General features: G+C 36.0%; 5 protein-coding genes across 7 annotated transcripts; 1 reads left to right on the top strand and 4 right to left on the bottom strand.

Annotated features, from left to right (window-relative positions):
• Positions 1-365: 365 nt before the first annotated feature.
• LOC120772424 (60S ribosomal protein L18a) lies at positions 366-1,487 on the bottom strand. Its single transcript, XM_040101035.1, has 2 exons — positions 1,413-1,487; positions 366-961 (listed from the first exon to the last, which is right to left on the bottom strand). The coding sequence occupies exons 1-2, from the start codon at positions 1,428-1,430 to the stop codon at positions 446-448; spliced, it is 534 nt and encodes a 177-aa protein (XP_039956969.1). The 5' UTR covers positions 1,431-1,487; the 3' UTR covers positions 366-445.
• Positions 1,488-1,744: 257 nt separating this feature from the next.
• Positions 1,745-2,988, top strand: LOC120771024 (INO80 complex subunit B). The gene is made up of 2 exons (XM_040098800.1): positions 1,745-1,835; positions 1,895-2,988. The coding sequence occupies exons 1-2, from the start codon at positions 1,820-1,822 to the stop codon at positions 2,881-2,883; spliced, it is 1,005 nt and encodes a 334-aa protein (XP_039954734.1). The 5' UTR covers positions 1,745-1,819; the 3' UTR covers positions 2,884-2,988.
• On the bottom strand, positions 2,873-3,502 carry LOC120771026 (intraflagellar transport protein 20 homolog). Its single transcript, XM_040098802.1, has one exon. The coding sequence runs from the start codon at positions 3,404-3,406 to the stop codon at positions 3,011-3,013; it is 396 nt and encodes a 131-aa protein (XP_039954736.1). The 5' UTR covers positions 3,407-3,502; the 3' UTR covers positions 2,873-3,010.
• Positions 3,503-3,872: 370 nt separating this feature from the next.
• On the bottom strand, positions 3,873-5,909 carry LOC120771025 (BTB/POZ domain-containing adapter for CUL3-mediated RhoA degradation protein 3). Its single transcript, XM_040098801.1, has 2 exons — positions 5,298-5,909; positions 3,873-5,223 (listed from the first exon to the last, which is right to left on the bottom strand). Exons 1-2 carry the CDS (start codon positions 5,461-5,463, stop codon positions 4,502-4,504), a joined length of 888 nt encoding a protein of 295 aa, XP_039954735.1. The 5' UTR covers positions 5,464-5,909; the 3' UTR covers positions 3,873-4,501.
• Positions 5,910-6,665: 756 nt separating this feature from the next.
• On the bottom strand, positions 6,666-10,879 carry LOC120771044 (probable protein phosphatase CG10417). 3 transcript variants are annotated; one of them, XR_005704949.1, is made up of 9 exons: positions 10,359-10,879; positions 9,945-10,255; positions 8,713-9,874; positions 8,585-8,653; positions 8,473-8,523; positions 8,095-8,408; positions 7,833-8,030; positions 6,967-7,765; positions 6,666-6,891 (listed from the first exon to the last, which is right to left on the bottom strand). XR_005704949.1 is itself a non-coding variant. In XM_040098844.1 (8 exons), the coding sequence occupies exons 2-8, from the start codon at positions 10,053-10,055 to the stop codon at positions 7,271-7,273; spliced, it is 2,400 nt and encodes a 799-aa protein (XP_039954778.1). In that variant the 5' UTR covers positions 10,056-10,255; positions 10,359-10,879; the 3' UTR covers positions 6,741-7,270. The 3 variants fall into 3 exon arrangements, 2 of the variants coding, with proteins under 2 accessions (XP_039954778.1, XP_039954779.1); XM_040098844.1 differs by having other exon boundaries at positions 6,741-7,765; XM_040098845.1 differs by having other exon boundaries at positions 6,741-7,765; positions 9,945-10,252.
• Positions 10,880-12,567: the final 1,688 nt, after the last annotated feature.

The following is a 12,567-nucleotide window of genomic DNA, read 5'->3' as shown; positions in this document are numbered from 1 at the left end:
TTAAGTAGCACCCTTCTTTCTATAGGGCCAACATTGTCGAAAAATACGCTTAATAGTGCTGACTTTAGATTAATTCGATGACAACCAAGCTGAACCTTACCACCCAACACTGAGATAACAACAAGAAACAAGAATTATTGTTTAGTTTTGTAGGATGCATAACCAATTTTTGGATTTAAATTCTTCTCTGCTTTAAACTGCAGCCTCTAAGAAATAAGTCACTAGAATCTTTTTACCTTGCGATATAACAAAAAACATAAACAGAACTTCCCTTCAGAAAAAAATCACCACACTGATCATTTTTTACAGCTTCGGCCGCACTGAACGAATCTTATTACTTACAACTTTTAATAATAAAAAATCACTTTATTTCACACAAGTCACGGTCTCAATGACTTTCATTTTATTTTAAATCAAAAAGCTAAAAAAATAACTATAATGCAGCTTACAGGAAGTAAGTTCTTGGCTTTCTGTATGAGAACAATTTCCTGTTGCCCTTGTGGTGTACTCTTTGCACCAATGGGAACTTGATCTTGGAATCGTGGAATTGTTTAACATGGACACGACGTGTCTTGCTGGCTGGGATAGAGTCAACCTTGATGATTTGAATTGAGTGAGCACGAGCACGATGACGTGCACCCATATCACGGTAGCACTGTGTTACGGCACCGCCAACGGACAAGTCACGATATTCACGGTACATGTTGTGGGTACCTGAACGGGAGTCATAACGCAACCAGATGCCAAAGTTCTTAATTTTGGTTGGAGATGTTTCGTAGACCTGTTTCAATGAAACAATTTCGCCGGTGGTCTTCTTGAACTTCTTCAGTTGACGCAAGAAATACCAGAAACGCGACTTGGCCACGATGTTATCCGGGGCAAAGATACGCATTTTGTAGAGAGGAGTTTGTGGCTCCTTCTCGGTTGGCAACTTGCGGCCAATCACTTCGTATTCTTTCAACTGTAAAAAGAAAATCAAAAACACACATATTAGTTACAGAAATAAACAAATAGGTTTCCATAAGTTGAGGTTAAAATGAAATTCTGACAGCTGGCTTCTAATGGCAAATGGCAAAGTAAAAATAAATGCACAAGTTCTTCTTTTCACAAAACATTTTGGAAAGAGTTTAAGGGCAGGAATTCCATGTGTTGTAAGTACAGATTAAAGTGTTTTTATTAATAATCGCACATAAGTTTTTACCCAACATCGTGTCTAATAAGAAATGACAGCTCCTCGCCGCAGATTTAAGCACGTTGGTACTAGCACTTCATAATTTCATTTTTTAGGGTGTTTCTCAGATTTAATTGTTACCACTTATACACTACACTTTTTATCTTTGCTTCCAATTATCATATTATAACAAAAACCATTTATTTTTAACTAAAATTTAACAAATTTGAGGAAAAATTACCTGTCCCTTGGCTTTCATTTTAGCAGCGTTCACAGAAAAGGAAGAGAAAACCGCATCCAAGTTCACACCTTAACGTGTAGGGTTGATACGGTGACATTTATCAACACAAGGTTGCATTAAAAATCAATTTTATGATTTGATTCAAATATTTAATTTTATTATATAAAAAACTATTAATTTTTTATAGACAACGTAACTTTACCTATAAAATAATTGGAATCTTATCTTTATTTAATTAATTATAACATCGGTATCAATAATTTGGCGTGTGGTTTAGAGCGTTTTAAAATGTTTAGAGCCACTGTGTTTATTACCGACAGATGGCGCTGTAAACAAGTTGTTTACATTTATTAATCAAAAATAAAGCTAATTATTTATTTGCAGATATTTATTAAAATAACTCTGCAATGGGAAAACGAGAAGGTATGTCACTAAACATTTTATAAAATTATTTACAATTACCCACACAATACTTATTACAGATCTTAAGGAACACAAACGCAATAAAAAAACTAAACATGCGACTGCCTCGCCTAATCTTAATAATACATCAACATCCTCACCATCGCTAAAAGAAGAAATAATATACGATGCTGAAATGATCGATGTAGTTGATGTGGTTGATCACGAACAAGAAGTTGCCAACACCACAGCTACATCACCTCCCAGCACTCCAACTCCTACACATACTCCAACGAAAGCGAGTAGTAGCAAAAATGCGTCTAGCAGCAGTAAAAAATCAGTTCCAAAACTACAGACCGCCCCTGGTACAACTGCCAGTAGCTCACCAGCAGCATCTACAACTCCTGGTTCTAACCTCAATGCAGCAAACAACAAAAAGTCGAAGAAACGACGTGATAGTAGCACTTCTAGTGAGGAGGAGCGCTGGTTGACGGCGATTGAGTCCGGAAAATTAGAAGAAATGGATGATGAGCTGAAAAAGATGAAGGATCCAAAATTGATGACAGCGCGCCAACGCGCAATGTATGAACGTAATACGGATAAAGAGCCTTCTCCTGGTGGAGAATTACTTATGTCTTTACCGAATGGTTATCGTGAAAAAGAAAAACCACTTACGGCAGAAGATATACAAAAAGCTCAGCTAAAATCACAAAAACGCAAGCAACTTGCCGATGAAAAACGTGAAAAGGACAAGAAGAAAACCATGGAACGTTTACTCAAAAAACAGGAGAGTAAACAGCGCAATGCGACACGTAATAAATCTACAAAGACTTCTCAACCGATGATCACATATCGTAATACATTAGATGGCGCCTACATACATTTACCGGCTGAACACGAGTTTCCACTGGCAGCACAAGTGCCGATCCTACCACCCAAAGTACAATTGTGTGGTATAACTGGATGCAATAATCCGAAGGTGTATAATTGCTCCAAAACAAATATGCCGTTATGCAGCTTTGCCTGTTACCGCAAAAACGTACAAAATATTCGACAAATAATGTGCTAAATATTGCAGTATATTTTAAGTTTTAATAATAATTTAAATTTATGTTTTCCATTACATTTAGTGAATATAGCAATTCCGAAATTATTTAAAATGGTTATAAGAATGTACATAAGTATGTCTTATGATTTCATTGATTTAGCAAAAAATTATTAATGATTTCCTGCTGCTCTGACTCTATGCGCTGTAAGTACTGATATTCGTTACGCAATCTTTCTAATTCAATATTTTTCTCATGGATTTTACTCTGGTACACTTGCTGCTCAGCCTGTCGCTCCTTTGCAATAGTTTTCAGCAAATTCTGTGTACCGATAGCTCTCAATTTCTCTTTTTCAACATCTTTTGCGAAGCCACTTATAATATTATGAAAATCTTCGGCATATTTCTTAAATTCTTGCAATTTGTCAGCATATTCCAAACACTCGTCACGCAATTCGTTTGTTTCGTTAGCAATTGCTGGGTCTTGGACACGCAGCCTATAGATGTCATCAATGTACAGTCCGGCTTTCTCTAGTTCCTCTGACATATTTTTATGGTTACTGATACTAAATATTACGACTGATTAGCTTATTAAGCATTTCAATGTGCATACTAATATTTGTTTTATTGTTATGAACAATTAAGCCTCGGGTGCCTTTAAGAATTGTTTTGTTTACCCGTTTAATAATTGTCATAGCAACAACAGTATGTATCCTGATAAAACTTTTGACAGGTAAGAAGTCCTTTATTTACAATATTTTTCCATGTAACATCTGTAGAAAATCATATTTAACAACTTTTGCTAAATTTTTTTTTACCAACTCATATCTACAACTACTACAAATTATTTTTATCGTGTATACTATTGTGTTAATAAATAATCCTGTCCTCTGTTCTATAATGAACTTCAGTTATTTTACTAAAGTCAGATATTATTAATAATATTTTTTTCGCTTATATTTTTTGCGTTCGCTATTTCCGAGTTATTTTTTATTAAAATATTAGTAAAAATATTTAATTCATCAATCATTTTTATTTGCTGGTATGTATGTAAATTATATATGGGTCTTACAATTGCCTGTGTGTAAGTATAAAAAGCTTAGTTTTAAATTAAAACCGCGTTTATCAGTTTCCCACCGGCATCGAACGGAATGGTATAAATAAACAACTAAAAAGCAATTTGTAAATTGCAAACTGATAATGAGAATGTTCCTGTATGTGCGTTTAATACTATAGCGTGTAGAATTGTTAAACAACAGATCAACAACATATGCATACGGTGTTATGTGGTGAAAAAATGTTTCTAATGAATCGATTCATAAAAATATGTATGTATGTAATATGCGAAACCCGAACATGACAAATAAAGGTCGTCACATTGCATTATACTAGATTTCTTTAAGGATTTATGTAATATTGACCTTTTGAGTGATTTCGTACGTACGATCATTTGTGTTCTGAACATACATATATTTTTTAATTTTACGAGTAAATTTGTCTTTATATTATATTAAACGCGCTCGGGTGCTTTTATATCCCCATAATAGTATATTTCTTTGGCCATTTACACACTACCTCCGCTAACGTCCCTCCAAAGTTAGGGAAGAGCGGTGCGTTGTTATCCAACATATTGTTTCATGAATCATGTGGGATTGTTGCGTTTGTTCGAACGTAAGCGCGCCAGACTCGTGCGTTCTTCCTCCTCATCACTGGTGTACTGCTGCATACCGGGCGCAGCCACGGCTCCGCGCACTGATGATGTTGCCTGCAATAATTCTTGATCTGGTGCATTACGATTCTCATACAAAAGTACTTGCAACGTTTCCTCATATATGCGCGCTTCGGGGAATTCGACTTTAGTATGCTTTCTGTCGGTGGCATACACAATTGAAGTGCAGCATACTTCAGCGACTTTTTTGCCATGACCATAGAATGACCAGCAACATATTTCACTAGGTCCAATGACATCTTTAATAAATAATATGCGCTCATTGAAACGTAAGGACAACTTATCAAAAAGTTCGATATTCTTCAATAAGTTGTCGTCTGATGTACTTGTATACGAATATTTATTATTTTGTCGCTGCACTACCAAAATAACTGCGGGCTTCGACGACGAACTAATCAATAGTTGCTCCTCCTTTTGTGAAGTGATTAACGGTATACGACAGATTGGTTTGGGCTCCTGGTGTGCCAGAAGTGCTCGCTCACAAGACATGGCCAATTCGGTGATGCAATAATATTTTGCTTCGGCAAGTAATTCGGCAATCTCTTTATGAGATTCTGGTAGTGGAACAGTACCGTCACGTAAATAATTTAGTATGGTGCCGAAATGATTGCCACAACGATCGATTAAAATCCAACCTAAAGTTTAAGTCATTAACAATTTGAAAACATAATTATAAAGTTAGTGGCAGAATTTATCATTGGTAACTTACCCTCTGAATCTGTTAGCACTTCCATGCGTCCGCTGAACATTGCACTTAACATGGTATCGTGTTTCGTCAATGTACCAATTGTTGTATAGTACAACCTTCCACCCACGTTTAATTTTACATACTGTGATGAGTGTCCCTTTAGAAGGGTTTTCTGATCACCCGACATTTTAGTTGTAGCCACTAGCCCTGGTCCAGGAATTAACTGCACTTTTCCAACGGCACCACTACAGCTTGGCACTAGACTAACGCCACTAGAGCTTTTGCAAACGCTATCTTTGGCGTTGCAGGTGCTCGACGTTATTATTGCGACGGTATCAATTTTGACGACCTTTAAACCAGAATGAGAGGTTCTAATAAAGATACTGCAGGTTTTGTAAGCTGCCTAGACTGCTACCTAGAATAGTTGAGCGAATTGCGTTGGTGTAAGAGTTAGCGATTTAAAAAATCACTGTAATGCTCCGAATTTGCGTTTGTGTATATTTAGAAGTCTTTGTTAAATCAAAATTCCACCATTTTGAAGAAGCACTTCTATCCAGCTGCAAACTAAAATATATATTTGGGAGGAGCAGAAAACAGCACAAATGCACCAAGTTGACAAATATTTCAAGACCATAGTTGCCATATCGTCAATTAAACATTTTGTAATAAATTTTGGTGGATTTTGATTTGCACGTATTTTTGAGGAATTATTAATGTATGCGAAATGTCCCTGCTATAGTTCATAATTCATGCTGCAATTAAAAAGAAAAAAAGTCAAAGAAAAATATTTTTTAAGAATTTCGTCTTTACATTTTGTTGCTTTTGCGTGATTTGCAAACAAACTGAACTAAATACAAAATTATCACTCAAAAAATACATTTTCATTTGTTGAAATCTTTGAAATAGTCTTTTTTAATCACATAAACAAAATACAACTTCTGATTTTGACATTATTAAATTAAAACATTTTGACAAACAGCTGTTTTTGTGCTATCGACGCAATCTATAGATCGGTTAGGTAGAGAATTTGTATATATTTCTACTTTTCATTAAGTTCCAGACATTGATTTTCGTTTAATTTCAAGATATAGAAATTTTATCTTAGCCTTAGATTTGATGTCACACACTAATAAACCAAACTTTATATTTTTAAATACTTATTTATGCTATATACTCACGCCATTGTCTATATTCGAAAATCGTAAAGCATAAAAATGCAAATTTTATTATAACTGTTGGGGACCTTACTTTATTTAAAAACTAAGTATTTTATTTCATTTTATTTACCATTTCATTGTGTATATATTGATTTTGTAAATTAATTAAAATTATGCCTTCTTGTATATGTATACGTACGAGTTATCTGTAATTTACTTTACAAAATATATAAGTGTATTATATGAAAATTAAAATGCTGCTCCGCCATCGCTAGTATTCACTTCCGACAATGCACTCCTGTGTATGTTTGTATGTACGTGCACGTCTTGCTTACGGATATGCAACAATAAAGTGTGATAATTACGAATAGTTGGGTCTGTTGATCTAAAGTATCATCGGTGTAATTAGAGTGCAATGAGTGTACGTTACAACTTCCAATGCCAAAATTAAACGTATACTGAAGTCAAAATAAAAATATGCGCTCTTTGAGCTGTCAGAAATTTCACTAATGAGAGCTTATTTTATTCCTTACTTTTATGTTGAACTCAAGAAAATATTACTCCAGTTCTTGTTGCTATTGGATTGGTCAATATTTCGTACAAAAGGTATTACAAGAATCCACTGTAAACTTGGTATTGTTGATTCTCCCTCGAATCGCTTTAAAATCTTAATATTAGTCATTGTGAAAATTAGAACTCTCATGCAGACGAGATTTTGTGATTTTCTTAAAAATTAAACATATAATCCCTTCTTTATATATTAAATGGAGTCAACCAATTTTGGATTCCACACACTCCAATTGCTGCTGGCTTTTAACAAATTATATATGTATGTATTTACGTCGAAGATACTGCGATATTATCAGTATCCGCTGCATCATTGCTGCTGGCCGTAGTGTTACTATCGCAATCCTTTAGATCCGTAATACTTGCAACTGCTGCCGCTGCCTCTGAAGTGCTGCTACTGGCCGCTGCATCGCTGTTACTGCATGCAGATGTCTCAACTGTGGACTTATTTGTGTTGGTTGTTGTTGAGGTGGTTTCCTCGTCAGTCTTCAAACGTTTGGTTTTGTTGGCATTTTCGGCTTCGTTGGAATTGTCATCGGAACTTGGGGAGGCTGCGCGTTTAAGACATGGTTGCTCACTCTTTGGGGCGCATGTGTTAGTGTTAGAAGTTTTAGCGGTAACATCCTTAATAAGCACAATTTCCTCGGGACTTAGTTTAGTTGGTAAATCCAAAATTTTGGATTCAAAACGTACAATGACTGCTGTCATATTGTCACAGCCCGTTCCATCACCAATGGTATTAGGAGCCAAACATGTATCAAAAAGCTTTGGAAACAAAAAAAAAAAGTTAGTTAAGCAATTTCTCAGTTAGTTAAGCAAATTCTTAGTTTACCTCCTCACATATTTGTGACATCTTTTTGGAATCGTCCTTCAAACGTTGACGCACAAAATCGACAACTTCCTCGCTAGATAAATAGTTCCAAATGCCATCACAAGCCAATACCATGAATTCGTCCTCTGGTGTGATAATAAGTTTTCGCACATCCGGTAACGCAGATATCATTTGCGCTTCGGCGGGCAATTCCAAATTCTGTGGAATAATCCATGTTTTATGTTGAAATTTTTTAAAATTCGATTGTTTACGAAATGTTTACCATTTTGTAGGCGTGATCTCCAATAGCACGGGAAAGATTCAAGCCACCATTCACACGACCATCTAAAGTCACCCGACCACCAGCTTTTATAATACGCGCTGATTCCTCTTCATCTTCCGGCTTATGGTCCAAACTCATGTCGATAGCTTTGCCATTGCGGCAAACTACACATCGCGAATCGCCAGCGTTCGCCACATATAGATCTCGACCATTTAATAGTGCGACAACAGCAGTGCAGCCACTATCCTTGCCGGGCTCTTCAATCATATCGGCACAGAATTGCTCGTTGGCAAGTGCGGTTTCTTCATCTTCTTCTAAAAATAATAAAAAATTAAACTTCTATTAATTTTATGAAGTTGTGTTAAAAGAACAGCTTACCCTCTTCTTCTTCAATCTCTTCATCCGACGAATATACACTTGAATTCTCAGCTAAACAAAGGAGTAAAATCAGGTTAAATTTTGCGCTTATGAAGTAAATTAATTTGCGTACCTTCTTCAATTTCTTCGTCTTCAGAGGAATACACCAAACTCTGTCTAGCATCACCTTCTTCAGTATTCTCTGTTAAAAAAGTATTATTCATTTAAACAATGTGAAACTAAAGTATCTATACAACTTACCTTCGTAATCGGCATCATCATCGGTGGATTCTTCCTCTCCACTTACATCCGTTTTCTTAAGCTTCTTGGATTCCTTACTGGTGGAAGTTATTGTAGTGCTACCAGCCACTTGTTTATTTGCTGCAGAGCATGATGTACTTCCAATGGTGCCATTTTGTATTCTCTTCGCAGCATCATTTGAACCGGAAACAGTTGTGTCCATTTCTGCGCTTGCAGCATTCTGTTTTTTAATTGGCTTTTTCTCTGATGAAGATACACTACCATTCTGTTCCACCTCTTTGGTATGCGAGGAATCCGGGCAAACTTCCTTGTTGTTTTCCGAGGACGATGCACTGTCAGTGGCCACTGTTGTTCCAGGACCGTTTGCAGAATTCTTTTCCGCGTTACTTTCAGGTTTGTTGTTTTCTGGCTCGGCAGAAACATTATTAGTGGGTTTACTTGCACTCGAGCTGCTGCTACTGACGGTAGAATCTTCCTCGGGCTCATCTGTGTCCATTTTTGCTATATTGCCGCTATTTGATGAACTTGGACCTGACTCGGAAGTTATGGAATCTGTCTTTGACGATGTACCTACAGATGATGGTTTGTGCGAAGAACTGGGACCACTTTCGCCCGATATGGCAGCGGCCGTGGCGGCAGCTGATGTAGAGGATCCCTCTGGTTTGGATTCTGGATCCAGTACTGCTTTATTTGTAGCATCGGCTATTACAGCGGCTGCGCGCCTACCACGCAAGTAAGGCGATTGCGGTTTAGTACCAGTTGCTCCATCTTTAACACGTTTTAGCGATGGCATGCATGGTCCACCTTTATATTTTTCCAAAACTTCATCTAAAGGCAAATGACTTTCCTCGTGAAGCTCAGCCAAATCTTCAAAATCTTCATCATCCTCATGGGCATCGCTATCATCGCCATCAAAACCTTTTTCGCCAGCCAAAAACTTCAATATCTCTACCACTTGTGGCTCCAGCAGTGTTTTATCAAAACCCAAAAATGTTTCTTTTAAAGCCTTTTCAAATTCGCCATCTTTGTAAGTAGACAATTTCTTTAGAAAATGCGGTAGCTGATCCGCACAATAGGCAGCCACTTCGGCGCCCCCATGCCCATCGTAAACGGCAAAAAATGAGGTATTTGTATCAAAATTTAAAATGGAATTATGAGCGTCCTAATATAAAAAATCATTATGAACTTAGTAAAATCAAAGTTTGGTTTGTTGAATGTGTTTAATCTCTTACTTCCTGATTATTGCGCCAACCTTGCATAGAGCTAGCTCCCACTGTCAATATATCATTAGACTCGTCCGTAGACACCTTGTCCGTTTTTGGTTCGGATAGGTACGCGCCCATTTTGCAGTATACAACGCGTCAAAACAGTTTAGCGACGAAATTTATTTAACACGTAAAAACACAAACACTTCAGCAAGGAATTCAAATTCCAATTGTGGAAAATCAATGCTTTATATTCGAAGCGTAGGTTAGCTACCGATGTATACACACTTAAGGCCGGTATTTTATGAGCGGTAAAAGCGGGAACAAAACTTGCGCTGCTAATTATATAGCACGTGGAAGTAGCAAACGAGAAAAAAATATTTTATTTAGTTATCGATTAATAAACTAAATATCCAGGCGCGTTCTTTATCAAATACTTACCACTCTACTACCCCTTCCTAAAATAATTGATTTTATTTCTCGCCTTTCCTTTGCCCCGACTCTTGATTTTTTGCTTTCCTTGTCTTTGGCTTTGGATAGCTTTCCTCGTTGTGTGTATCCAACGCCTTCTTTTGGCAACAACGCTTGCAATGCTGTCCCCTTGTGATGCTTCTTGCAGCTGCTCTTCTTCTTTTTTATTACTTCGGCGTTTTTTCGCACCGATAAATTGCAAAAGCACTGCAAATTTTTCTAAACTATTTTGTTTTTCCTTGTCACCAACACTTTCTGCACCTTTTGGTACGATTTTCTTTGATTTATTGTGTTATTTGAAATATTTTTTAACAATTTTCAAAGTTTTTCCAGGCGTTGACCTGCAGACGCAGACGTACTAGTGGCAGGCAGCGGTGGCGGCGAAAATGAAATTGGCAAATTAAAAGAAATTTATGAAGAACCGCAGCACAAGGAATAAAAAACATAAAGCGTGGATAAATATAGGGTTGCCAGATTTGTTATCGAAACGAATTAGTTTACAATTACAATTGATGTGACACAAATTTTGTTTGCATAATTAATACTTAAATAAGGAATGAAATATATTTTGAAAATTTATAATGATATTTGCTTTTAAAGGTATTGTTAAAAGTAAGGTTAATTTAATATTATTATTATTTAGCAAATCCGGTAAAGTCATTTATAGGCAATCGGTGTCATGATTCAACGGCGTCAAAATAAAGATGATTTTATGGTTGTGATGTAATACCTTGAAGCGCCGTTTTGCGTTAAAATATTGTTTTTTAACCGAAATATTAGATATATTAGCATTACATACATAGGTACCTCTTAACTGCGAAAATGTTTATGTTAAGGAAATACACAAATGCGCGCTTGCTGGGTATAATTGTATTTTTCTTTGCGCTTACATTTCATTTCCTGTAATTTGCTTTTCTTGACCGTTTGACAGTTCAAATCAGTAGAAAGTTTTTATTTAAAATTAGGATTAGCAAAAGTATTTCATAAATTAAAGGATATAAAGTTAAAAATTGTTATTTATTATTAGTGTATATAATAAGAGAAATTGTGTCCAGAACGGTATAGGCTACTTATATATCTATTGTTTAGAAGGTGAGTGAAAAAATGGTTTAACATCCGATTTCCGGGATGCTAATGAAATATTATTATTATTGATGGATTATAGGCTAAGGAAGTGGAGTGCACATCGTGTTTGTGCGTGTGCAATTATGATAACGTAAAAGGATATAAGAAGTTAGGAAGTATCGCCGACTTACGCACAGGTGTGTAGGTATTTTTATATGTATGAATATTCAAACTAATGCAACGTATAAAATGCGAATGCAGATAGTGAACAGGTTAAACTACAATTACATCGAATTTCTTAAAAGGTAAGTTTATCATCCTAGTTTCTGTGTGCTTTGCTGTTACTAGACAATTGCTCTTGCAATCTTTTAGATCGTATCCTCCTTTTGCTTACCAAAGATATAAAAACTACTTTACTTTCAAATTTATTATCAAATTACAGTAAATCATTCAAATCGGGCTACGAAGTTTGAATCTTTTCTTTGAAGCAATTCTGATATAGAGTTCAAACAAACAATGGTTTGAAGTTGAGTGTTGTTGTGTTTCTAATAAAATCATTTTGGTCAATATTTTGGGTTCGAATAGGTCAGAAAAGAGAAGCTTGACAACCTTGCTTCTGCCCCGACACGAAGTTCTCAGAGGGATCGGTGCTCTGCAAAATATGTTTGCAGATTATTTTCTTCAACAATTCACTACAATAGGTACCGTTATGAATTACAGTGAAATTCTCCATTACGGATAGTCCTCATAGCCAGACATTTTGCATTACTGGACAAATTTCATGAACAAAACGTTTTCTTTATAATTTTCATCAATACCAATTCCTATAACTGGACATGGGTGTGTTCCAATGACCGGACACGGACGCTATTTTGGTAAAATTTCGTTCAAATTATTAATTGTGTAGTTTTGCGACATTTTTTTTTAAGAACAATACGCAAAATGATCACAGCAAACAAAATGACTTGGGCTGCCGCCATCTAGTTCGCGGTGGCTCAACGGAAACTAACGGGGAAAATTGTTATTCATTCACTCCTGGCTGATATTGGCTCGCTTTTAATAGTTCAATAGAAATATAGTAGCGGCTTCTGACTTTAGGTATATATACATTTTA

The sequence above is a fragment of the Bactrocera tryoni genome, chromosome 3 (genome assembly GCF_016617805.1).
Source record: "Bactrocera tryoni isolate S06 chromosome 3, CSIRO_BtryS06_freeze2, whole genome shotgun sequence".
NCBI classification, from domain to species: domain Eukaryota; kingdom Metazoa; phylum Arthropoda; class Insecta; order Diptera; family Tephritidae; genus Bactrocera; species Bactrocera tryoni.
This window is presented reverse-complemented; position numbering and strand designations above follow the sequence as displayed.

Bases quoted from the DNA above. Each gene is read 5' to 3' on its own strand.
- LOC120771025 (XM_040098801.1), bottom strand. From the start codon at position 5,463: ATGTCGGGTGATCAGAAAACCCTTCTAAAGGGACACTCATCACAGTAT. The intron at 5,224-5,297 runs GTAAGTTACCAA...CTTAAACTTTAG, and splicing joins AGTGCTAACAGATTCAGAGG to GTTGGATTTTAATCGATCGT.
- LOC120771026 (XM_040098802.1), bottom strand. From the start codon at position 3,406: ATGTCAGAGGAACTAGAGAAAGCCGGACTGTACATTGATGACATCTAT.
- LOC120771044 (XM_040098844.1), bottom strand. From the start codon at position 10,055: ATGGGCGCGTACCTATCCGAACCAAAAACGGACAAGGTGTCTACGGAC. The intron at 9,875-9,944 runs GTAAGAGATTAA...TTTTTATATTAG, and splicing joins GTTGGCGCAATAATCAGGAA to GACGCTCATAATTCCATTTT. The intron at 8,654-8,712 runs GTAAGTTGTATA...CTTTTTTAACAG, and splicing joins TGATGATGCCGATTACGAAG to AGAATACTGAAGAAGGTGAT.